This window comes from Hippocampus bargibanti, linkage group LG10, assembly GCF_051943395.1.
Source record: "Hippocampus bargibanti isolate YZ-2025 linkage group LG10, ASM5194339v1, whole genome shotgun sequence".
NCBI classification, from domain to species: Eukaryota; Metazoa; Chordata; class Actinopteri; order Syngnathiformes; family Syngnathidae; genus Hippocampus; species Hippocampus bargibanti.
This window is the reverse complement of record NC_142743.1, coordinates 19,535,898-19,562,910: the sequence shown is the minus strand read 5'-3', so window position 1 is coordinate 19,562,910 and position 27,013 is coordinate 19,535,898. Positions and strand designations below refer to the sequence as shown.

The 27,013-nt window shown below is 40.2% G+C and overlaps 2 protein-coding genes across 4 annotated transcripts in view; both read left to right on the top strand.

Moving 5' to 3' along the window:
* Window positions 1-10,912: 10,912 nt before the first annotated feature.
* cxcl8a (C-X-C motif chemokine ligand 8a) lies at window positions 10,913-12,340 on the top strand. 3 transcript variants are annotated; one of them, XM_089005668.1, is made up of 4 exons: window positions 10,913-11,232; window positions 11,348-11,480; window positions 11,612-11,698; window positions 11,971-12,340. In XM_089005668.1, exons 1-4 carry the CDS (start codon window positions 11,169-11,171, stop codon window positions 11,981-11,983), a joined length of 297 nt encoding a protein of 98 aa, XP_088861794.1. In that variant the 5' UTR covers window positions 10,913-11,168; the 3' UTR covers window positions 11,984-12,340. The 3 variants fall into 3 exon arrangements, with proteins under 3 accessions (XP_088861794.1, XP_088861795.1, XP_088861793.1); XM_089005667.1 differs by having other exon boundaries at window positions 10,919-11,232; window positions 11,968-12,340; XM_089005669.1 differs by lacking the exon at window positions 11,971-12,340 and having other exon boundaries at window positions 11,612-11,702.
* An 898-nt stretch (window positions 12,341-13,238) lies between these two features.
* LOC148892803 (calcium/calmodulin-dependent protein kinase type II delta 2 chain-like) overlaps window positions 13,239-27,013 on the top strand; it is a 37,048-nt gene continuing 23,273 nt past the window's right edge. Inside the window, 2 exon segments of the mRNA XM_089005643.1 lie at window positions 13,239-13,655; window positions 18,445-18,539. Of these exon segments, the coding sequence (XP_088861769.1) occupies window positions 13,594-13,655; window positions 18,445-18,539 (157 nt within the window). The 5' untranslated portion in view covers window positions 13,239-13,593.

Below are 27,013 nucleotides of genomic sequence, written 5' to 3'. Positions count from 1 at the left end.
ACATATAAATGTATTTTGTACTATGCACTGCACTATGTACAGTCTTGTTTATAGAACGGTTTTTGCACATCTACATTTGCACAGTATACAGTTGACATTTTTATTTTGTTATGCTTAGAATATCTTGTTTTCTATCCTTTCACTCCCACCCCAACCCCATCCCTCTTCAATTGCTGCTGTGGACTGCAAATTTCCCCATTGCGGGACGAATAAAGGTATTCTGATTCTGATTCTGATTCTGATTTTGAAATGCTTTTCAAAGGCTTTTGAAAGGTGCTTGAAATAAAATGTATTATTATTTTATTATAATTTTAAAACATATTTTTAATATAATGCATTACATTTTGAGTGCTATGTTTTTCTTTCTTTGAGGCGACTCAATTTGGCGGGTCGGTGTCATGCTCATGCTCTGAACGTAGCAGCCATAGCTAATAATAATAATATATTTATAAGTGCCTTTCAAAACAATAGCTAGTTTCCAGTGATTGTTACATACAGTGTTAATGAGGGGTGTGGCTTTGGGCAGAGATTCAGGTGGGGAGAGATGAGTGAAGTGAAAGTGCACGCAAATCTCGCTTGTTGTTTTTAGTTTATAGCACTGCCGACTCCCCCTTTAATATAGTTTCGCAGTTGAGCAACTTTAATACTGTACCTATATCATTTATGTCACTCACCACTTCATCTCTATTTCAGGTGTTTTGAACTTGTGACCCGGGACCCATTTATGGCCCACAGTTTGATATTTTGGTGCTACTTCATATCATAAGTTAATGTTCGAGTGGCTGCCCCCTCTCTTGTGCTTTTTTTTTCAATCATTTGTGGGCTCCTACCATGCAGGAGCTCGTGTTCATGACAGCTTTCGGAAACATTGGGAAGAAAAGATACCTGTCAACCAGTCACCAGTAATTATTTTTCTCAAAACGTGCCAGTATGAATAGAGGTTGGAGATGAGAACAGCTCATTTCAAGAAAAACAGGCGATTGAATGTTTCTGGTATCACAAGGCCACTAACTTGATGAATGAGACAATGAAAGGAGTGATGCACTGAATCAATCTTGGACTATTCCAATATGATAAAGATGAGACATTCAGTACAATATTTTGCACTGTTTGGGCGATGCGACACCTTGTGCAGATTAACCAACCAGCTTGTATGTGGGGATGTGTGTCGGTGTGTATGTTTGTGGCATACCTTGCCATCCTTATATATACTATATATATAAAACAAGGAAACAAATGAATGGGACATTTAGTCTAATGGCCTTTAGTGGAACTTTCTTACCGAAAGGTGGCGATGTTGATCTACGAAGCAAGATTTTAGCCATTACATTGCTTCCCACATCCTTCGAATTTAATAGGCCCCCAAGTGGTTCTTAGGCCCCACATATGATGTTTATTAAATTGTCAGTTGCACGAGGTGGAATGCTGCTGTGTCTTTTTTTATTTTGGTAGTCAGTTGTTAACATCTCCATGAGTGGCCAAAAATTCCCACATTCCAGGGTCTTCCTGTTAGAGAGGAAGCTTTTATAGCTGTAAAAAGTGTGAGGGGATGTTGGGGGTGGGGGGGGGGTGGGGGCAGCCTAGTTGATCTATTTTTATGACAACAAATCTATTATGCAATTTGAGGAAATCACTGTGGTGGTTCTGTTCTTGAGGGTTTCTTTCTCTCTACAATACCAGTGTCACTCTTTAATCATTAGCCTGCTTCCTGGAACAAGAAATTAGACCAGGAAATGGCACTTAAAATACTGGAGGGGACCACATTTGTTCATCAGTGCTCTTGGGGGCATGCCTTTCCTAATACAGTACATGTCAAATATTGCTTCTGGACAAAAGACATGCATTCGTGCTAAATAAGTGCTCTTCATACATCTAATATTTTAGTTGACATTTTTTCAGTGCATGTATTAAAGTCATTGACTGCTACTGCAAAAACAAATGTCTTGCAGCAAAAAACAAAACTCCCACATACGTATTTACAATGCAAAGGTTATTCTTGGTCATAATTGATCATTTAAGAAGTCACAAAACTGCTGAACAAGAAACAAACACAATTCCAAATATAAATGCACATACGCCCAAAAAATAGTTGTTCTGCAGGGTAGTATTAGACCCACTGCAAGTGCTACTCAGACAACTAATAAAATAAATGAACACTATCACTCAACATTTTAGACTAGCGGGGCATGACTGCGGTTTATCTGCCAATGTCATTCACAGACTCCATCGAGTCTCTTCCTGTTTCTGCCATCTCAAGCATGGCATACTGATATCCAACCGTCCTGATTTTAACGCAAACGTCTGGCTGGGAAAATGCTCATTCCATCACCGCAGATCCGTCATACTTAAATATACATAAACATTTACCACAGCCACCGTGTATTTTACGATGGAATACTGTTGGTCAATGAAACAAACAAAAATAAGGTAAATAAATACAACCAAATAAAAGGGTTCATCAAACAGATGTACAATTTATTAGCATGAAAATTTTTGTTTGAGAATATTTATGTAGTTGCTCCAGATTTATCCATAATGGGAGATAATATCAAATTTTGTAAGTACTGTACCTGTAACTAATTATGTGCAATGGTGCCCATATTTATATTTTAATAAAAGAGAACACTTGGTCCAGGTGCTTAAATAATACTCAGAGTTGTCTCAAAGATGCCTTTCAGCAATAATGTATATAAAGTATGGTTTCTCTGAATGCATAGAAAACAAAACATGAAATAATATCTTGTCTTTTGAATATTTTTACTCATATGTGGAGAAATTAATATTAACATTCTTGTTTTGTTTTATAGGTTCTAAGGAAGCATATAATGTCCCATCACCGAGGAGCTATTTTTCCAACAGATCAATGGGGTAGTGACTAGCCGCAAGTGAGTCATATCGTCATTGGAGCGAATCGGGACCAGTACGGGAAGCAGAATCCAGCTTCCCATGGAATCTACTTTGACCGCCCTGAGTCACGACTCCAGATAAACGATGTCAATGACATGTCATTCCCCAAGGTAGGTGAACCTGAGCCAGGCGAGAGCACATCTTCCCACCCAAATAAACCCAAAGATTAATTCAGTTCATAACGAGCAGTTTATATTTAGAGACAAAGTGTCAACATGGGAAAAAACACCCAAACGCAACATTCCCTTCTCTAAAACAAACAGATAGATCAATAAATAGCAAATACCTAACATTGCACCGACAAATCAAGACAAAATGGAGAAGATGGCTTAAAATCAAAAGGGGTGCTCCCTCCTACTCCTACTCTGCTTGAACAAATATTTGCAAATGATTTCAAATTGTGTGCTGAGGCTTAAGACCGATGCTTGAGCGAGCGTGGAAGTGCTAACTGTAGACTCGATTCAGAGTGTGTGTGATTTCCAAGGAACTCATGGTACCAATGAAAAATGAGGGCTCGGTTTTTTCGGATGATAACATTGATTCATTCAAACTGTTATTACTTCCTATGAGAACACTCCCGCCGTTGTGCACGTGTTGTCTTTGTTGTGTGATTCAAGTTAGTCAGCGAGTTAAGGAGTTACACTCGGATTGTAGAAGTACTCATGTAAAACTTGCGTTTATTTTAATTGTATAGCGAATGTCTCTTTAATTTAACTTTTTGGGTGTTGTCATTTACAAAAGTTCAGCTTTTATAGGACATTGCTCTTTTTGTCACATTGTCCTTGTTTCCATCCCCTTTATTCATTTTGATGTTTTTAAGCTCATACTCGTTTGTATTCAGAAACGTGGTACTTATGATTTATAACAGATTATTTTCTTACAGACAGTGACCTTTTTAGGTGTTCAATTACCTTACATGTTTCGGCGTGTACTTCCGCTTTCGTCGTTCGAATTGAACACCTAAAAAAGCCACTGTCTGTAAGAAAAGAATCTGTTGTACATTAGATAACAAGTAGACAGTATGAACCTAACATAACTTGGTACTTATGCTGTTATATTTCTTACTAATGCCATTTGCACTGCGCCCCTACTGATGAAACTGCAATAGAACAACTTCTTATGTGGTTACTGATAAACATAAAGTCCAAGTATCCATTGCAGTGTGAATAATTTTCATTGGCCAATGTACACAAGGCTCGGAACCAGGATGATTTTTGTGAGAAAAATTGCAAAATCAGTTTCTTGTTCGTTGTTTTTGTCCCATTCTTGAATGGTCATTTATAGGCCAGAGAGTTCTTTGAAATGGGTACAAAAAAACAAACATCTATCCATCCATCCATCCATCCATCCATCCATCCATCCATCCATCCATCCATCCATCCATCCATCCATCCATTGAATAATTTGAATAATAGGATGGCATTTGGCACAGATTTTTTTCCAATAATAACACTTCTGTTATCCATACTGTATGGTTCAGAAGTGCGCGGTTAAAGGCAAACCTCAAGCACTGAACCACACAAAATGAAGAAATGATTTTAGTGTCATGAACATAGAAAGAGTTGGTCCGCCATCTCAAGTTAGATACAAAATAGTACTGTTAAGTTCATACTGTCTACTTGTTATCTAATTTACAACATATTCTTTGCTTACATACATTGGCTTTTTCAGGTGTTCAATTACCTTACATGTTTCGGCGTATACTTCCGCCTTCATGTAAGGTAATTGAACACCTAAAATAGCCACTGTCTGTAAGAAATAATAATAATAATAACAATAATAATAATAATAATAATAATAATAATAACAATAATAATAATAATAATACATTTCATTTCTAAGCTCCTTTCAAAACTCTCAAGGTCATTTTACAGTAACAGGATCAGTTTTTCTGTCAACCCGGAAGTAATAGAAAGCTAGCTAGCTAAGAGTTAGCTAATAATCACTCAACCCAGAAGTAACTCAAACGGATAGAAAGCTAGCTAGCTAGCTAAGAGTCTAAGAAAGCGAGGAAAAAAAATCTGTTGTAAAAATGCAGCTATAATATTTGTCCATTCATTTTTGTACTGTACTTACATTTACAGCGCTCAAAGGTTTTCCCACAAAGTGAGTCTCAACATGACACCTTGGTCAAATTTTGTGGTTTTTTTTCTTTCTGAGCGCAAACGTATATTCATTGTAATTTTTTGGGCAATGTAATACAGTGAGACCTCAACTTACGAACTTAATTGGTTCCCAGACAGAGTGTGTAAGCCAAAAAGTGTGTATCTAAAAAAAAATTCCCATAGGAAACCATTAAAATGGGAATAATCCGTTCCCGGGTTTCCATAAAATATACTTTTCAACTAAATAAGCCTTAAAACTACACACAACATACCTTATTCTATGTATAATAAATGTGCTATTGTATTGTAATGAAAGAAATACACTAAATTGTATCATAAAGTCACTTTATTTACATTTGTGATGGTCATTTATGGCTTGATGGAATGGCATTAGAGGTCAAAGGGAATTGCTGTTTGGAAAGAGAGGCGCATTACATGAGGACTGTAATTAAAGAAATAAACTGTGCTGTAAAATAAAGTTTTATTTACCTTTTTGATGGTCGTTGATGGCTTATGGAAGGAGAGTCACCTTCCATAAGGACTGTTGGTGACTTATCTTCTGGTGCTGTTCGGTCGTGTGCTTCCGCCTAAGATCACTCCGCCAGCCGTGGTGGGTGTTTATTATGAAAATAGTGCTTATTATAAGGTTTAATTTTCATAAATTTGACGTTTGTAAGACAAAAAGTTTGTAAGTTGAGGTCTCACTGTATATTCTTTTCAATCATTCTAAAGGATCATGGTTACTTATTTACCATCAAATGTTTATTTACAACGCTTGATATGTCTTTACTGAAAAAAGTATGAATATAGTATACAGTATATGCGCAGTATGTATGTGTTGAATGACATATTTTTACCACGTGGGTCTTATGTTATTTCCGGTTAAGACATAGCCATAGTATAACAACCATAAAATGAGTCTTGATTTTATCTACTGACTGAGCCACTGATGATGTGATGAGTGACTCCTGTGATATCGATATAAAATCGCAATATAATAATTTGACGGTTCTTACCTAGTTAAAGAACACCAGTGTGTGTGCAAAAATACCAATTGTCACTAAACGTTACGATGTCTTTGCATATGATTAAGTTCCTGTATGTTAAACCAGCAAACCTGTCCGGGCACGAAATAATAAGACATCACTGACGAAAGTTTTCAACACGTGGGATGCAAGTTTCGCAGCCGACACACCTGGAACCCCCTACTCATATTCCGAAGGACCATAAAAGGAGCTCCTCCTCCTCCTGAGGCTCTTTGGAAATCCAAAGACTCATTGACATCTCCAGAAATCCCCAGCGGCTGCTCATCAGCGTTTTGCTGAGCGTGTCCTGACTTTCTCATGTTGCCTCACACTGGGTCAAATTTAAAAAGAAAAAAGAAAAAAATACAGTTGACTCATTGCAAGCTGGTGTCGTGGATATTATTTTGGATTAAAATCAGGTATTTATCGGCTGCCACACTGCGCAGCAAAGTTCCAGTATCCCTATCGCAAAGATAATGGAGAAAAACAAAACGTGAGCGGAAGCTAAACAATACTGCGAGGTTTATGACTCATGTCTTCTTTTTCCTAGCTTGTAGTTTTGCCCACGTGAACTCCTTGCACCCAGTATCGCCTTCCTTTACAACCACCTACTCACGTGTTCAGATGGTAATTTGTGAAACGGTGATGTCAAGGTGCATACTAAAATAATTCTACAAACCGCATGTGGAGTTGTCAAACATTTTCTGTGCACGCTCGGTGTGCAATTGGGCTGTTGCGGTATTCATGATCATATCACGCACTGACAAAAAGTCATGCTGGGCAAGAACAACTGCACCTGCAAAGATATTTTATGCTTTACATTAGCATTAGCATCGTATGAAACGCCAAGAGTGGCACAATGTCAGACTGACTTCACAGTTGTTAAAGGTTGTTGATTCAGATCTAGGTTGTGGCCTTAGTGGGCGCACCCCCCGCCCCCCAAATCCCATTTAGGTGAACTGTAGAATCTGAAACATACATTAGGGATGAATGTCAATGTGAATGGTTGTTTGTCTGTAAGAGCCCAGCGATTGCACATTGGTTTAGTTCCCAGGGAGATTCAGTGACTTGCAAAATATGATGCACTCAAGTTTATTTTACATGCAGAAACTAAAATGATGGGAAAAATCAAAGCTCAGATAAAAAGCTCAGGATGAATAGTGCAGTTCTAGTGAATTCACACACGCGTCCACACACACACTCACGCACACACGACAAAGTCATCCCAGTATGTTGCAATTGGTCCAGTTTATTGTGCAATCAGCTGCACAAAGCGGGTCTAGGCATTGAGCCAGCCACTATCTGATTCAAGATTATCAGCATATAATTGCGGTCTGGGAAAATTCATACGAAAATTGGCCGCTGTCTGGAAAACAATTATGTGTCTTCTTGCAGAAGAAAGCTTTGCAGAAAATACTAATCATTTGTCAAATGAAGTGAAATTCTTACATTTTCCGAAGTAGAGAAGTTGGATCATTTATGCGAACTGCAATGCCAGTTTATTGATCTACTTGTGTAATTATTTACTCCAACAACCAAACATTACCCGAATTCCAGTCATTCTGTTGAATTAAGTGTTCTTAAACGATGATCCATTTTTTATGGGGTATATCAATGGTGTCAAACTCATATTTCGTGCGGGCCACATCGTAGTTACGGTTTCCCTTGGAGGGCCGTTATGAATTTTGGGAAACCATATAAATGTTTCATCATCTCCACATATTATATACATAGCACACAACAAAATAATGAAGAACTCGTTTTCAAATTTGAAGTAAAAAATAATGACTGTTTTTGTGGTTGACATCGGACAATTTAAAATTTTGGTTAAGTTAAATTTGCTTTCGCGGGCCGAATAAAATGATGTGGCGGGCCGGATTTGGCCCCCGGGCCTTGACTTTGACACCTGTGGGGTAGATGATCGGAGTCTTGCCTGCTTGTCATTTTTAAGCGCCTTTCCGCTGCAATGGAGAACGTTTTGGTTGTTGCTAAATGGATCAAGTTCCCAAAAGGGAGCGTCACATACACGACTTATCCAAATGAAATTTACCTGCCTCTACCTTTGATTTAACTTGTCATGAAGGAATAATAAAAACAAGAAATGCCATGCCTGCCGCGTTCGGTAGAAGTACTGAAGAAAGGGGGAATTACCGGACAAAATAGACTACATTAGCTACAACCTGCACTAGGGAAATTGTGCAAATAAAGTTCATCCCCGACTCATGAGACATTCACATTAATTTAACCTGTTTTCATTTCTTATTTTTGACCTGCATAAGTAGGTAACTAAAATTTCTCTTCCCTTTTTTTCCCCATACACACATCTTGGTTTTTTTGTGCGTCTTTGAGCCTATATTAAGCGTAAATGCACCACCATCACAAATGTTGCGCCATACTTCCTGTTGCGGCATGACCGATGACTTGGATTTTAAGATCTCAGATGATCTGACGTGTCTCAGCTTGCCGGGTTTGCGTCATATCTCACTTTCCATGACTTTGTCTCAAGCCATTGTAGCTCACGAGTTATTACAATTGCCGCAGTCATAAAGCATGACAGGAAACTTTTACTTAATTTGGTGTCGGACATGCAGCATATCATCATATCATGTCATCAATTTTCTCTTGTTACGTTTTCCTGACCTTTACATTTCATGAGTAACCGTGTGTACAACATGCGATGCAGTGAAATCAGCCTCATATTATTTGAAATGTTCATTTCCACTGTGATTCAATTTGATTGCAAATATTTCAAATGATGACAAAAAAACGCACACGCACGCACACACATTCCTGTTTCATTGGTTTGGTGAGGATAACTACAAAAAAGTAGTGAGGACCACCATTGCTGATAAGTTTAGAGAAGAACTCGTGTTACATTTGAACACTAAATGTCACACCATTTCCCACTTAAACTTCTTTAAAAACAAGGCAATAAAAAGTTGACATGAAACTGAAATAACAGCAGGAGTGAGGTTTCTGAATGGGTACATTCAAAGTCATCACTTTTTGTGGTATGAACTTTTTCCTCTCATTAACCACACACACACACATAAACACACATAGTGAGTAAAAAGTTTGTGTATCCGAGTGAAATGAAAATACACACCAAAAAAATCATTTTGGGTGAATTTGTGAGGACCTTTCTGAAACTTTAACAGATCCATATATAAACCCTCTAGAAGCCTTTAGAATGAAAAACCTGTGAGGACCGGCCAAAAGGTCCTCAGTTGTCAAAAATGTTCTCACTACGCATGGTATAAAATGTTCGTGGCCCTCACAAGACTATTCACACACACACACACACACACACACACACACACACACACACACACACACACACACACACACACACACACGCACGCACGCACGCACGCACACACGCACACACACACACACACACACACACACACACACACACACACACACACACACACACAAATACACTGATCAATGAGGTGGTGAATAAAAAAATACTTCTAAACAACTTTAAAACATACTTGGTATGGTCGGATCTCTCTGAATTATCTGAGTTTATTTTTCCATGCGCCGCTGTTGTATTGACCATGCAGGAAAATCTTTTTGTAGCTACCGTAAAACCCGCATAGTATTTGGTGTGACATAGTGGCAAAAACAACTTTGCCTTCCCCAGTAAAAATGTTTTATCATCCCTTCTTTGGGGGCTCCATTAAATATAGCGTGCTTTTCTTTGCTTGTGATTTCGTTCGACTTGAGAAAAGTTTTCTTGGAGAAGCATCACTATAATGCTGCCATAAAAAGCAAAACAAAACAAAAGAAAAAGAAAAACACACTTCATTCTCTGTTCACTGAAAAGCATGACTTTTAAAGTTGTATTTATGTTATATTATGTCTATCTGAATTGGACAATTGAATGATGTGGTCCTTGCACAATAAAGAAACATCCCTTATCATTCATCCATGCATCTGTTTTCTGTAGTGGCGATGTCATTCGTGTTCCGGGGGAGCTAGAGCCGATCCCAACTTGCATTGAACATACATCCTGAGCTGTTGATGAGCCAAATTATCTTGTTCTTATTTATAATTTCATCTGTGGTTTTATTTATGTCCCTGTTTTGTGATTGTAAAGTGTCCTTGAGAGCTTTGAAAGGCACTAATAAATGAAATGTATTATTATTATTATTATTATTATTAGTATACAAGTAGAAACAAATTGAATCTATTCATTATTTATTCAGATAATTATGTTCTACATCAATGTCTATTATAAAATGCTAACTTACAGTATTTGACCAGTAATCCAGATGAGCATCATGCCAGTGATGGTATTTTTGTGGTACAGTGTTTTTTGTGGAACCACTACAATAGTGAATTTGATACCGGCATGACATTCCAAAGACCGTAGCACAATGGGAACTAAAGCCTGGGAAAGTTACAAATAATAGAGGCTCAAATAATACTGGTTAAAAATGCTCTGTGGCGAAAAAAGTTAATTCCTATCAGGTATTATGGATACGGAAGGATTCTTGTTGTTTTTGATGACAATTAAGCGGGCACAGGTCGATTTGACACTCTATTTAGATCATATTCATGAGTTTATATTTCAATTATAATATTTTGTGGACCACTTGCCCTCTCATATCAAAACACACCTTTTATGATATGTCACCTGTGAATCAGGTAGTCATTGATCAATTTCTCTTTAACCCGGATCTGAGCAACAGCAATATAAAGAAGCTGTAAAAGATGCCAATCATTCCAATCCCATTGGTCTGAATTACTAAATTTTAGTCATTGTGTTTTTCAAAAGATAAGTGTTTATCGGTGACAAATCCTACTCCGTGAGTGTGCCTCACACGTCTAACCTGCCAATCAAATCAGCTTTTTTTCCTGCGTATTGTGAATTCCCGCGTGGCTGCCAACAATCCCAGTTTGCGCAACATCCGTATGTGATGTCACTCATGTGAAGCTCAATAAAAGGAGGAACTTTCCTCTTCAGCGCTACATTCAAACAACAGAGCTCAAAGGAACTCAACACAGAACAGAAAAGGAAGGACAACAAGTCGATCAACCGCATTGTCACTTCTTCAGCGAGTTTTTTGAACGGCAACTTCTTCATTTTAAAGTTTGACCACTTCTACAATTTGAGAACAGAATGATGAGCAAAGTGATCCTCAGTACTCTACTGGTCCTGCTGGCTTCTGTGGCTATCAGTGAAGGTAAGCTTACTTATTTGTTGTGTCATGCAGCTGTGCAATTGCTACTCTTGCATATTTGGATTTGAGGATCCGGGCTATTGGATTGAAACACATTCCCCCAACTGTTTCCTCGCAGGAATGACTCTAAGAAGTTTGGGAGTTGAGCTGCACTGCCGTTGCATCCAGACAGAGAGCAGACCCATCGGCCGCCTCATCGAGAAGGTGGAGCTGATTCCCGCCAACTCGCACTGTGAAGAGACCGAGATCATGTAAGTACTTTTCCCCAGTTCTGTTGCTAATCTGACCTTTCAGAGATGGAACAACCATATTTGTGCCGGGGGCGTCGTCGCCCATCCAATGATGCATGTTCTGAAGGCACCTTCTGTCTTTTGATTTGCAGTGCTACACTTAAAAAGACTGGCCAGGAGGTGTGCCTTGACCCTGCGGCTCACTGGGTGAAGAGAGTCATTGAGAGGATCCTGAAGAAGTAAGTTCAGTTCTATTCACCTACTTTTACAACAAACATTCATACTATCAAATCTCCTTTATCTGATGAGCTATAATATAAGAGATGTATCACATATGCGATATTTTCAAAGATGGTCATAAATTGCATTGTAAAGATGTGATACTGTAAATACTTCAAATTAAAAGACACACTCGTAACTCATTATGATGTATGTGTGTTGTCAATAAATTATCTCGTCAGTCGAAACTGAATTAAAAGTTAAAAAGCAAATCCTTCTCTTTTTCCAGCAGCAAAAGACGTTGAACAACCCGGCCGGCAAAGGAGGGGAGGAATACTCCGCAAGCTGCATTTACGAAAATCAAGGACTGGCCTTATTTAAAAGCAGAGAACACCTGACCTGAACAACTGTTGAAGCCATCAACAGATACATTATGTTTGAATCAAACGTCTTATTTATTTTATTTAGTATGCATGTGTTTGGACACGCAGTCTGCGGTGGTGCCTCTTCACTTAGGCTACACTGCAATGAAGTGTTACTATTAATATTGTTTTAAATTATGTTGCACATACGTATTTAATGTATTTATGAAATGTTTATCTATCTGAATGCATTATTTATATATTTTGTCCTGCACCCATTTTTTTAATAAAAAAATGAAAAACAAATTAAGTTAGTTCTTTCTAATCATTTTTTTTCACATAGGGTTGTTTGTAAAAGCAATATGGTGTTAAACTAGTCCAGAATTCACCCGATAATGCCCATTGTTGATCGCACCATTAGGGACACCTGCACGTTATAAGAGTAAATATATGACCTTTGTTAAAAATTCTGCCCTCACGAATATTAATCAATTTAGCCAATGCGGTACAACGCAATTAAGACGTTAACCCCAGTCAACAACACCGATTACAAACATTGTTCAATGAATCTCTCTAGTGCAAAAATAGTGTTCCTGTATTGAACATATGGGAATGGATCAATGCAAGGTAATGCTTGAGTTAGATTGACTGAGATTTTGAAAGCTATTTTGCCTGTAGACAAAAAAATAATACTTCACGGATTTTCGTCTATTGCAGGTAGCCTTGGTTCCCCATTGACCGCGAAAAACGAGGGATTACTGTCCATGGGAAGCATCCATTGTCGATGTTACGCGACGCCACCAGGGTGCGTACAGGTGAAGTGCTGTAAACTATCTGGGAATGGCGGATATAATTCCATGGTCAATTGTGATGGATTCACCTTTTGCTTTATCCCACAATCCGTTGATTTGTGTCATTTCGTATTTGCAAGAGCATCTCGAGGCATTATAAGGAACTTCATCTCATCATTTCTCCCCTTATGTCGCAATGAATGGTGAACTGTTGATATCGTCTTCTTTTTGTTTTTTTTCTTTGAGATTTGCAATGACCAAAATAACATGCGTGGTGCATCTAATTCATAGGCGTCTACACTGTAAAGATTATTTGTGTGTGGTTGGCCAGAGTGCTGCGGCCCAGGGGGCGGGACTGAGAGCACAGCTGGGGATAGGTACTCTTGAACAACGCTGTGGTGAAAGCGACCTGCCTCGCAGCACACACGCGGTCACCCAAATGCGCCAGAACATGCTGCGTCCGCGACTAGATGACGAATAACACAATCGCAGCTCCTCATATCACCGGAAGTGCACTCTTCCTAAGTGGAGCGCTTTTATTTTTTATTTTCTGCTGCAACCAACCATCCTCCTCACTCCTCACTCCTCCTCTTCCTATTCGTCCTCCTCCTCCTCTTCATCATCAGACCTCCTGCAGATGAACGCCGTGAGTGCATGAAAGACTCACTGGCAGCTCGGACGACGAAACCGGACCATTGCGTGTGGTGGGTTTGACAGAGTGGGAGAGAGAAAATACCGCACTGAGTGAGCGTCTCCTCCACCATGGCGTTAACGATCTGCACAAGATTTACCGACGAATATCAGCTGTTTGAGGAGCTGGGGAAGTAAGCAAACACTATTATTATCATCATCGTCATCATCATCATCGTCACCACTATCACCGTGATATCACATCATTGCTGTATTAAAATGTCAGCATGTTACGTAATAGGCCGCCTTGGTTTAAGGACACAGATTCCTAGCCCCCCTTCCGCAAAGCGCGTGAGTGAATGGCTGTGCATGTGCGGATGGAACATGGGGGATGAGTGTGTGGGTGTGCGTTTGTGCGTGCACTGCATGGGGACGGGTGTGGGGGAGAGGGTTGCTGTTTTTAATGCAGGCATGTTCAATCGCATCCCATGTTTTATTCCAAGTCCTGTTTACAACGTTGAGTAAGCGCCCAACGGATCTAGCTCATGTACAGTGAGGTAGATCAGTGAGGTGAGTACCTGGATGTACGGTGCCAATTCGGCTCCCATATTCATATTTATTCAAAAATGTGTCCACTCCTGTGCCAGAGTTTTTGTAATTGTCACTCGAATTCCAGGACCCACAGAATATTGAGTTTCGGACAATGTAAACATTCAATGCAGCGTAAGAAACCGAAGACTCTCTTTGTTCATCAGAAATAAAGGTTATTTCTTTCATCAGAAAAAAAGGGTTAATTTCTAAATTATATGGGTCTGGAGTTATGAGCATGAAATGAGGGCGGCTGTCCAAACTACAATGCGTTAGATACATATTGGTTTATAGCGCTTTAACAACAGCTAAAGCTGGAACAAAGGGCGAACATGGAAAAATGGGAAATGCTGTCCCCTTGTGGAAGGGGAAAAAAACATTGCCAGAGGTCTGGCCAGCGCTTTATCGGCACCCAAGCAAGAAAAAACAAAATCCAAACAAATTCGGGAATGGTGCACTACGTCAAACCCTTCAATGTGCATGTTGTGGCAGAGTAATAGTGGCAGAGTAACCCCTATTTGGGACGTGTGAGATTCCCAACCACTATGCCACAGTTCATGAATGTGTTGTGAGAGGTCATCAGGGCTGCCGTGGGATATTATCCAAATTCACTTGAAAGTCATTCTGTGCCATCTTTTTTCAACCCCATTTTTATTCTACCACGTGAATTAAAAACAAACTAACTAACAAACAAACAAACACATACCTAGGTTTCAATGTCCTGATTCTTAAAGAAACATGAAAAAAAAACGCCTCTGGCATTGAATGAGTTTTAAAGGACAACCGACACCTCCAAACAAGTTGCATCCATAATTTGTAAAATCACTTCAAATGACTTCTACTGAGCGCATTTTACAACGATTCCACCGCATATAGCTACATTTTACGTTTTAAGACACAGTCTGAATATTCAGGAAGTCTTGTTTTTGAGTTGATGACGATTCCTGAAGTGACATGACATTAGGAATGCCCGTGACCGACAAAGCGACACACAATGCGTTTTGGGCACTTTTTTTCATCTGAAAACACTGTGTTGATCACGAAATTAGAAGGAAAACTACACAAATAACACGATGGTGAATCGTTGTGTGGCAGCCAATTGCGGTAACACGCATAAACAAGGTGTAAGTTTACACAAATTCCCAGCGGGCAAATCAGCCCATTTCCAATGGTGCTTGTCCGCCATCTTGCTTTCCTCTTCAGAACTATTTGAATCATATTCATAACTGGATGAGTAATAGGAAAGCATCTTCTCTGAATCTGAACTCTCTGAAGCCATTGTTTTGATTCTGGAAAAAGGCAATGTGTAACCCATAGTGATGTCACGAACAAGGGGGCGGGACTTTCAGAATCTCCCCAGTTTCGAGCTAATTTGTGACAGTTTTGGGACACTTTAAGTCATTTTTATTGGTGTTTTGCATTTGACAAAAAAAAATCATACTGCGTGTTTTGGATATTTTTGATGCTATAAAACGTTTTTCTGATGTCAGTTAGGAAACAAAAAATGGTGTCGGTTGTCCTTTAATTCATTCCAAATAATTTGTCTGTGTTAATCATTCTATATCCTAGCAATGTATTGTGGGAAGTAAAACCTTTAAAGGCAAATTAACCTGCAACAGTACAGAAGTCAGAATTGTCAATATATCTATATTTTAGCAAACTAAACCATTAATATAAGCCAAATTATTATTGCTGTGGAGCACAGAGACACATTGTCACGCTGCTGCAAGTGCAAATTAGTTTATTGCATGGTTTTGTAATCTGAAAACTTTATATGTTGTTGCAGTTGTAAAACCCCAGTTCTCACTATAGAGAGAGAGAAAAAAAGTCATTCGGCCACAGTTCATCTTTTCACCTGTGGTTAGCAGCGGTGAGAAATTACCAGAGGTTTTCGTTGAGCAGTAGCTTTAAAAGGATTGATTTAATAATTGATGATATGATCGCTGGGAATTCAGGTTGATAATGCGTAACTGATTCATTATTAATCGTGTGTTGAAGCAATGGAGTCCAAAATTGAATGCACTACTTGGCTTCAAGCAGCAGAGGTGTTGGCGATTCAGCCTCAGTGGTATGAGGTCAAAAAAAGAACAAATGTCATCAACTGAGAAACGTTGGCAACCCCCTCCCGTTAGCATTATTCTGCCAAATATGACAGCCACATTGAGAAAGGAGTTAAAGGACAACCGACGTCACTTTTTTGTTTCTTAACTGACATCAGAAAAACGTTTTATAGCATCTAAAATACACAAAACATGCAGTATGATATTTTTATTCAAATGCAAAACACCAATAAAAATGACTTAAAGTGTCCAAAATCTGCAAAAAATTAAGCTGCGAATTGGGCATTTTCAGAAAGTCCCGCCCCCAGTTTGTGACGTCACGCCAAGACGTCTTGCATTGCTTGAGAATCAAAACAATGGCTTCAGATTCGGAGAATATGCTTTCTTGTTACACCTCCAGTGATGAATATGATTCAAATAGTTCTGAAGAGGAAAGCATACATGTTTGCAATCGATTAAATAATTTATTCCATGCCATTTTCAGGCAACATTGGGGAGAAACAATCACCAGAATAGAGGCACAAAATGGCGACCTCCTGTGGCCACCTCCGCTTCCACGGGCTGATAAATTCCTTATATGGAGCTTGGACACCCTCTTCTGGCGGCTTTTGGGTGCAACACAATGTTTACAGACCAAACAATACAACAAAATACATTGACGTGATGGAAGGACTGCTACAATGTGTCTTTTTTTTCTCGTCAGGGGGCGTTCCTATAGTGACGTCACGTACGGACTCATCACCAACTCAAAAACAAGACTTCCTGAATATTCAACGCGAGTCTTAAAACGTAAAATATAGCTATATGCAGTGGAATCTTTTTAAAATACGCTCAGTAGAAGTCATTTGAAGCCATTTTACAAATTATGGACACAACTTGTCCGGAGACGTCGGTTGTCCTTTAAAAACATGTTGATGAGATTCTCCCATCCTATTAAAATACCTTAACCACCTTGCTATGCTTTTGTCGGTAGCATTCCCTTATTTGACTTCCGGAACCCAAATGTTTGCTGAAGAGTCTAACTCAGCCACACACATATGCACTTGACAGCGAATCCACGGGTAGACAAGTCACGCGTTATGTAACACGTGAACGCTTTTAACATTTCTTCACCAAATCCATAAAATGGAGGTAGGCTTTCGTGGCAAGCTGCTCACTTTGCGGTATATGATAGATCACGTGACACATCTGTCTTTTTCCTAAAAGCCTGTTGTAGTGTATACCTCACCAAATAATTTAGTTGGATAATCTGCATGGACCAAATTACACCTGAGGAATATGATTTTAGAAGTCAGAGGTTAGAAAAACTATAACATTGCGGGGGAGGAAAATACTGGAAGTGGAAAGTGCACAGACCGAGACAGAGGATGGATAGCAAAATGCTTTGTGTGTGTAGAACTGAGAGGAACTGAGGCAGGCAGTCCTTTCCAAGGCTGCATTTATAGATGCAGCTCCTTCAAATAGAGCCGACCTACTTTTTGGTGGTCTTTGCACATGTGCCCCGATCGGCACGACAGCACAATACTCATCGTCATCATTTACTCACCGTCTTTGTCTGTTCCAATTGGACCAACTTGACCCCGGTTGGGACGCTGCATACCTCAAGTGAAATGAGCTGTGCAGCAGTGCCTGCTAAGCACACCTTTGCGATACTGAAATATGACTGTAAATTATTTATTTTTAACTCAGCCAACTTAGAGGTGACTCCTCAGTGGCAGCTGAGCACTGCTTCATAAAATCTGACAGGCTCGCTAAATCAAGCTCAACCTAAAACTACAGCTAACTACCCAATCCCTCCCTGTGCCATTAAAGTTCAAATTGCATTGCCCTTTTCCCTCTTTTGCTGAATTACAAGAGCTACTGTCCATTTGTGCTCTCATTTTAGAGCTGTTATCAAACATACAATGTCAGAATTCACCATCGAATGAATAATCGTCATGACTACAACTAGCAATAAGCTCCAATAGAGATAGTAGTAAAAAATAGAAAAGCTAGCAAAAAGAATCTCTTTACAAAACTAATGAAAAATGGATTCACTGAATTGCTCTGTATATATGTATATAAACGGCATATATTTCTACAACAATACATATACCAATGAATATACTCTTCAAATTTGACCTCAAGATAGTGTAGGTGCCTAATTCTGTTGCTGATTGTGAAATCTATTCACTTGTCAGACACATGATCTGCGTTACTAAATATAATACAAGCATGAATTATGTCATCGTGTTGTGGTGACTATCTTCCCTCCGAATAACAAACACAAAACCATTTTGAAATTTTAATTATTATTCTTTTCTCACGACACCCTTTTTGATACTGTTTTGTCCAGGGGAGCTTTTTCCGTGGTTCGAAGGTGCGTGAAGATCTCCTCTGGTCAAGAGTATGCTGCCAAAATCATCAACACCAAGAAGCTCTCTGCCAGAGGTAGGCTGCCGACACAAACAAACAAGCGCAGTGGCAAACTCAAGCAGGAGGACACATCCCATGTGCAGCCGAGTTACGCGTGCATGAAGTGTGAATATTGCAGCCTCTGTATAATGGCGCTTTGGGCTCTTAGGGAGTAAAAGTGTGTGTTTGTGGGAAGGACGAGTCACAGTCATTGGGATTTTCCGCTTGATCATGTTTTTTTAATATGGCTTACACATAAAAAAAGGCCAATATATTATTTCTGCGGGTGTGTGTGTGTGTCTGTGCATGTGTTCCGAATTGATTCCTCAGAGCTCTGGCTGGTCTTGGCATCCCAGGGGCAGATCTCTTTGCGAAGCCGACCCAGTTCTTTCAAATCCCGTCACTGTAATTGTAGCCATTGGCCTGGTTGTCTGCAGGCTTTTAGGCATACATACGCGCACGCATACGTGCATGAACAGGTACAATGTGACACTTTACGCATTCACTTCGAGACGTGCAAAAATGTGTCCACTCTAGTGCCAGGGTTTTTGTCATTGTCACTCGAATTCCAAGACCTACAGAAGATTGAGTTTTAGGACATAAACATTGAATGCGGTGTATGAAACCCGAGAGTGTCTTCTTTCATCAGAAAAAAAAGAGTTAACTCCTAAATTACATTGGTCTGGAGTTATATGAACTTGAAATAAGGGTGGCTGTCCAAAATACAACGACATATTGGTTTATATAGCCCTTTAACAATAGCTGAAGCTGGAACAAAGCGCTAACATGGACAAAATAGAAATGCTGCCCCCTTGTGGAAGGGAAATACATGACCAGAGGCCATGGCCAGCGCGTTATCGGCACCCAAACAAGAAAAAGAACAAAACCCGGACAAATTCGGGAATGGCGCTCTATGTCATATTTTCAATTCCTGAATAAATTAGTGAATGGCAGTGAATGAGTTAAAGACGACCTCACGCTCCCGTACACACACTTTATACACTATGTATGCCTTTATATCACTGTGAACCAATGGCTGCTGTCTCTAGCCATTATGATGTGACCTTTTCTCAAAAATTGAATTTGACTATAAAACTGAATTTGTAAGAAAAAAAACTAAACATTGTTATTGTCGACTCACAGGGGTGTCAAACTGATTTTTTGTCGCAGGACACATTGTGTTTATGTTTTCTTTAGAGGGCCGTTCTGACTGTGAAACCATTTAAATGTTTAATCACCTCCTCATTTATTACATATGCTGCACACAACACATTGATGGGAAACTTGTTTTGGGGCTAGCTGAATTTTTTTGGCAACATTTTCAGCAGCGCAATTTCAAACATCCATCCATCCGTTTTCAAATCGGCTTATCCTCACGAGAGTCGCAGGCATGCTGCAGCCAATCCCAGCTGCCTTCGGGCAGTCAACGGGGGACTCCCTGAACTGGTTGTCAGCCAATCGCAGTGCACACATCGATGAACAACCATTCACGCTCACACACACACACCTATGGACAAACATGAGTGTTCAAGGAACCTGCCATGCATGTTTATCAGTAGTCCGAGAGGTATCGTTTGGTATCGTTGAATACTCAGTGTAACTACTCGCACTGCTATTGGTCTGAAAAAAATGTGTATCCAAGATCCCCAATTGATACATTCATCCAAACAGCAAACAGCAGCATGTCCGATCCCGATCGCGCACATTCCTCAATTTTCATGCTGAAATTGTGCTCTTGTTCCTTTGATATGGTTCCTGGCTTCTGCCTGCAATTTGCATATATTTCTTCCAAGACTAATATGTCACCATCTATTCCTGTCTTCATCCCCTTGTCACACTGTTTCAAACCTCCTCGCTTGACTCCGCCTCTTTCTTTCCACAACAATTTGCTCTTTCGCTCGCTCGTGTGATCCCGGAGTGTGCCGTTGGTAATAGACACCTATGCAGTAGGATCAGTGATCCTCCACATGCATGCTGGGAAAGATTTAAAAATAACTGCAAAAGGATACCTCAGCCTATATGCATTTGGCTTATCCGCACACACACACACACACGCACGCACACGCATGATAGCTCTGTATATTTCCCTCCATTTGTGTGTACATAGCTGACATGCTGGCGTGTCAGATATGGTCTTACCCTCTTTCCGCGATAAGCCCTTGGGTTGCATTGCCGATTCCCTCCCCTCTGACAGGATCAGGGCTCCCCACCCCCCATCTACTCTGACCCATTACCTTGGTGCAGTGGTTCTTAATCTTGTTGGAGCCACCAAACCCCACCAGTTTCATATGCTCATTCACCGAACCCTCTTCTGATGACTGTGCCTACTAACTGCAGTCGAGACTGAGGGGTGGACCTCTGTGGCGGAGGATCCACCGAACCCCTGAGACCGACTCACCGAACCAAAGCCTACAAAATACAACCCTACACCTACACCTAACCCTAACCCTAACCCTAACCCTAACCCCTAACCCTAACCCTAACCCTAACCCAAAATATACAAAATATAGCGTATCTTGTTCGTAAATTGGGGAGCGTCTGTATTTAGCATTCCAATAACAGACAGCAGAATATTTGTCAATGCATGATAGGAAGCAGGAAAAGGAAAGAAAGCAAAAGCTAGGAAGCACAAGGAGAGAAAGTGAGGATGATGACATTCAACGTGAGTGTGTGTGTGTGTGTGTGTGTGTGTGTGTGTGTGTGTGTGTGTGTGTGTGTGTGTGCGCGCGTGCGTGCGCCTGCGTGTGTATGTGTGTCTGTGTGTGCGAGCGCGCACAAGCCATATTCCTCATAGCATTTCCGTGCTCCCCCTCTTATGCATGCATCAGTGTCACTGCGACACTGTCTGCCAGCTTTTGTCACTTTGTGTTTGCACGTGACGGGCAGCTCGGGGCTCGCCCCGTGTGCATTTGCAGTTCCTCATCTGTGTTTATGTGTTTGTTTATATGCATATGAGCCTTCTAGTTTGAGTGTCTATGCGCTGACTTCACTTCCTGGCTATGCAAGCCCTCTCAGTTTATCTCAGCTGTTCGTCCTGGCAATAAGGATGTTTAACATTTGCCCTACTAATGTGTAATTGTTGCAAAGCATTATGGGAGACACTGATAATGACAAGGCAGCAATTTCAAAGAGAGATACTTGACATGGCAGCAATACAATAGCCACCATTAGAATTGTTATAAAAATATCTCACACTCAGAGGGGATGCATTCTCTGCTCAACCAATCAGATTTTATTTGAATGATGTTGAGGTGTTATGGTAACAGAAATAACCTGTATACCACAGCCTTAATACAGTAAACGTCACGTAAAGAACGGCGCTGGTGCGTCTTCTTCCTCTCCGCTCTTTTCGTCAATCTGCCAGTGCGACTGTGCCTTTGAAAAAAAATGAACGAAGAGGAGAGACAGAAGGATGGGCGGGGGAGAGAAAGTCAGGAAAGATCAGGGGCTTAAATGACTCATCGGGTACTAGAAGCTAAAAATATATGTTGATTTTTCTGCTCTCTCTGTCTTTCTCTCTCTCCCTCTCTCTCTCTCCCTGTTTGCACACACACAAACAGACACACACAGACACACACAGACACACACACGCACGCACACACACACACACACACACACACACACACACACACACACACACACACACACACACACACACACACACACACACACACATGCACGCACGCACCCCCTCCTCCACACATTGATTTCATCTTTCGAAATAAGCCAGGTTGATTTGATTTGTTTCATTCAATGTTTACTTGTCTGGCAAGATGGATTTCAAGTGTGCAACCTTGGGATTGGATTCCAAACTGAAGTAACTGACGTTGCATTTTTGCAGATGGCTCTTTTAAGCAATGTCTACAACTTTGGGTGGGTAGCCGTGTAAAAGGGGCAACCCTTAATTCATGTTGGCGTTTGAAGGATTGATATCTCCTGAAGTCCAGGCAGCATTAGAGCAAATGATGTCATTTACAATGGCATATGAAAACCATAACTGAACATAGCGCTTAACAAAGGAGTGGACATGCAGTAGAGTACAATAAAACGATGTAAATACAAGTACAAGAGCTCAAATGACATAAATGGACACAAAACACTGATTGGGTGAAATGAACTTACAAATATAAGGCAATAAAAATGACAGTGGACCCTGTACATTCTAAAGCATGTGATTTATTAGTTTGACCATTGCTATTTACTGCCGTGGCTCAGACGTACAGTAAATCACACCTCACATCTGGAGGAGGAGCCTTGAAACTGTCGCATATCAAAACTCTTCTTGTTTTAGAAAATAAATGCCGGGATTAAAACTCAAATGGACCAACATAATTCAGAGAAAGGGAGGTAGCGTAAAGATTTATAGACCCATGAGCAAACCATATGCTTTGAAACTAATGGTCAGTCCTCATCCACCTCGTGATCTTTGCTTTGATTATGTTAGATCTTTGCCCTATACAAACACATCCTTCTCTACCTTTTTGTTTTCCCTGTGTCATGTGATTCTCAGTTTGTAAAATCTTCAGTCCGGTCCCTTGCTGAGTGTTTCGGAGTCACGGCATTCACAACAGTCCAGCGTGAACAAGTATTAATAGACCGATGACATTGATATGACGATATGGCAAATAGCCTCATCGTCACTTTGCTCAAAGTGGATCTCGCAGAAAGCTATGACAGACGGATGGTCAATTACCCTGTCAGAATCAGCTTGAGAAGAGAATTTACATGAGCCAAAACACGGGCGCACCTGCACAACCCGATGTGAGCCAGATACTCAAATGTCAGTTTTGATGGGTGCTCTCAGAGAGGAATAAAGTGTTCACTTTGTGGTTGTGGTCGAGAGACAGCACTTGCATGAAATGCCATTTGACTTGAAAGGTGAACCTTTTGGTGACTGTTTGAGCATTGAGTTTGTTATCCCTTTGTTGATGGCACTTGTGCTAGAATTATAGAGTTCTTAATTTGCAGCATTTGTCATCTGTCAGTCTCGCTGATAATTTTGCATCGCATTTACCATTCATCTGGCCATACAAAGTACGTTTATTATGCATTTTAAGACGTGTACGACGTACAAGAAAATATGTACGGAAAAATGCTAATTTGTCAATTATGGGTACCATCCGGTACCAACCGACTATCACGAAACGGCAAATCAATCAAACAAGTTCGCCTCGGTAGCCTCTATCTCGGTATTCGTTGCAAACGAAGCGAGCGGTTTGATGCTACTGTGCGCATGCGTCTGTCGCCTGGAGATTTCCCATTGCATCATTCCAATCACACGTGAACACAGCGAAAGTCAGGACGATACGAGGGATTGATACAAGCTTCGAAGAAAGGTGTGGAATACAGTAAAGTCTCGTTATATCGATATCGGATATATCGATAGTCACGGTTATATCGATACTATTTCTATGCACGCACGGAGAAAATTACATGCAAACAGGGTCGGATATATCGATAGTCCCGGTTATATCGATATTTTTTCGGACTCCCTTGAATATCGATATAACGAGACTTTACTGTATTCGTATTATGTTGCTTGCAAAAAAGACGTGAAAGTAGCTGCCTCCGGTTTCTATGATTTAAAGACGCATTTTGATGCAGATAGCCACGCCAAAAACGTAGAAGTCTGGAAAACATATTGATCATACAATAGCATACAATAGAGAACACTGTAGTAATTAACACTTGTAATTTCATCATTTGTTAAGAATATGTACATAATGATATAACGAAACGCATGTACAATATAACATGTTAAACTACATAAATAAACACGTTTGGAAAAAAAATATGGTGTATGATTATTATGTATTTTGTAAGGGAAAATACGACAGTTTGTAAGAGCATGGAGCCGTGTAAATTGACAGGTATGCTCTCGTGTGTGGCTGTGTGTGTATATGATGCATATGCTCAGTCCATTACGAGGCTCCCAATGCTACTCTGGGGACAGTTTTATCTCTGACACCAGCCACATTTGGTTTCTCCTTCATAGAGAAAGCAAAGGGAGCAATCAGTCTCATAATTCTTCCTCTATTGGGAACTAGAGGAGAGTGACAGCTTTTCATTGTCCCTCAGGGTTTCATTAGAACCGCTGGCTTCTGTGGGGCTAGGATGCAATCATATGGAGGAAGACTATTTAGCCACTGGCAGGCAGAGGATGTCGCAGTTACCACACAACAGCGTTTTCAGTTAAACACTTAATTAAATTAAAGGACAACCGACATCACTTTTTTGTTTTCTAACTGACATCAGAAAAACTTTTTATAGCATCTAAAATACACAAAACACGCAGTATAATATTTTTATTCAAATGCAAAACCAATAAAAACAAAGCAGGGGTGTCCAAAGTCGGTCCTCGAGGGCCACCGTCCTGCCTGTTTTCCAATAAAATGACTTAAAGTGTCCAAAATCTGCAAAAAATTGAGCTGCGAATTGGGCATTTTCAGAAAGTCCTGCCCCCAGTTCGTGACGTCACGCCAAGACGTCTTGCATTGCTGGAGAATCAAAACAATGGCTTCAGATTCGGAAAATATGCTTTCTTGTTACACATCCAGTTATGAATATGATTCAAATAGTTCTGAAGAGGAAAGCATAAATGTTTGCAATTGATTATAGAATTTATTCTGTGCCATTTTGAGGCAACATTGGGGGTAAATGTCTCACCCAAAAAGAGGCAGAAGAAAATGGCGACCTCTTGTAGACATGACAGTGTATTGCGTTTCCACAGGCTGATAAATTCCTTATATGGAGCTTGGACGCCCTCTTCTGGCGCAACGCGAGGTTTTCAGACCAAACAAGCATTGACGTGATGGAAGGACTGCTACAAGTGTCCTTTTTTTTCGGTCAGGGGCGTTCCTTTAGTGACATCACGTACGGACTCGTCACCAACTCAAAAACAAGAGTTCCGGAATATTCAGCACGAGTCTTAAAACGTAAAATATAGCTACATGCGGTGGAATCTTTGTAAAATACGCTCAGTAGAAGTCATTTGAAGCCATTTTACAAATCATTGACACAACTTGTCCGGAGACGTCGGTTGTCCTTTAAATGAAAGCAGTTCCTGATGTGTGTTGCTATTGGGAGGGGGTTTGGGGGTTGGGTGTCGTCATGTCAAGTTTTAAACTGAATATGAAATTAGTTGTGTTAAATTCATACTGTCTACTAGAGATCTAATTTACATTGTTGTGGAGTTGCAAAAAAAAGGCTCATGAGAGCACTTTTGCTGTGAATAGTGCTTGAACTTTGAGAGCTGTAATCAATGCTAAGAAATGCAATATTAATTTTCATCTCCTTTTTCTTGTTAATTAAAATTTCCGTAGACGAGCCAAGTCTTGTTAATGATGACTATCCGAACCCTAAAAGCTTGCCTCAGCATCTATGTAATCTTGAGGATTGTTGGATGAAAGTGAAAGCTAATAATTAGTGATTGAAAAGCCCCCCTCCCACTCAGATTTTGAATGTATTTTTTGAGGTTGTTTGTGATTCTGTGCCAAGTGTTTTCTATGTTTCACTTTGTGCTTCTGTCTCTCTCTGTTTTTTCTCTTGCTGACACGTCATGTCAGATAATACCTACTCACGTTAAATATGGTCACAAAGGCTTCACAGGAAGTCAAAGTACTGTAAAACCTCGCAATAGCAAATGACCCCCCACACATACACACAAACTTGTCACACTGCGGCAGTGTCATTGCAGATATACGAATAAAGTTGTATTTGACAATTTGATAAGGTAGTTTAGGTTAATGACCCAGTTTAACCAGGACAGTCTCAGCGCAGATAAATATTGAGATGAGACCCTGCAATCGGTGGCGATGCAGTGCCTCCACAGTCTAGTACCAGACTCTATTTTCCAAGATAACAACACAGGCCTGAACAGCGCAGGATTTATCAGAGTGTGACCTCCAAAGTTTGGAAGTGGAGAGAGTGGAAAGGCCTGCCAGCAGTCCTGACCTTAACCCCAATGAACACTTGCGGTATCTGCTTGGGCGTGCTGTTTGTGCAAGGGTGACCAAAACAACCATGTTGGCTGACCTGTGACAAATGCTGCTTGAAGAATGGAATCCTTCCCATAGCGGAGTGTGACCAACATGTGGAGGAGGTGACAGGCTGTTGTGGCTGTATATGGATCTTTAACACTTTAGAGGAGCTGCTGTTTGGCGAATGCACAGGTTATTCAATTCCCCACATACAGTCTACCTCAAAGATGACAAGTGTTATATTTCATTTATTTTATTGGCAAATTATTGCAATAAAAATCGCTGCGGTCTAATCTCATTTTGGAAATTCTCAAATTATGCAGACTTTTTGGTATGGTCCACACAGTTATAACTACTCTTTTTGCTCTGCACTGCATCGTGTAAGCATTTGTTCTTCAATGATGGTTGTGTTTTATATCATAGAAGGCTTTTGTTTTGGGTTCCTCTGTCTTCGCTTGTGTGGAGTTTGATAGTTTTGAGCAAACTCTCACCGTCCGGCCATTTGCATGCAAGGCTGGTTCCACTGCAGAG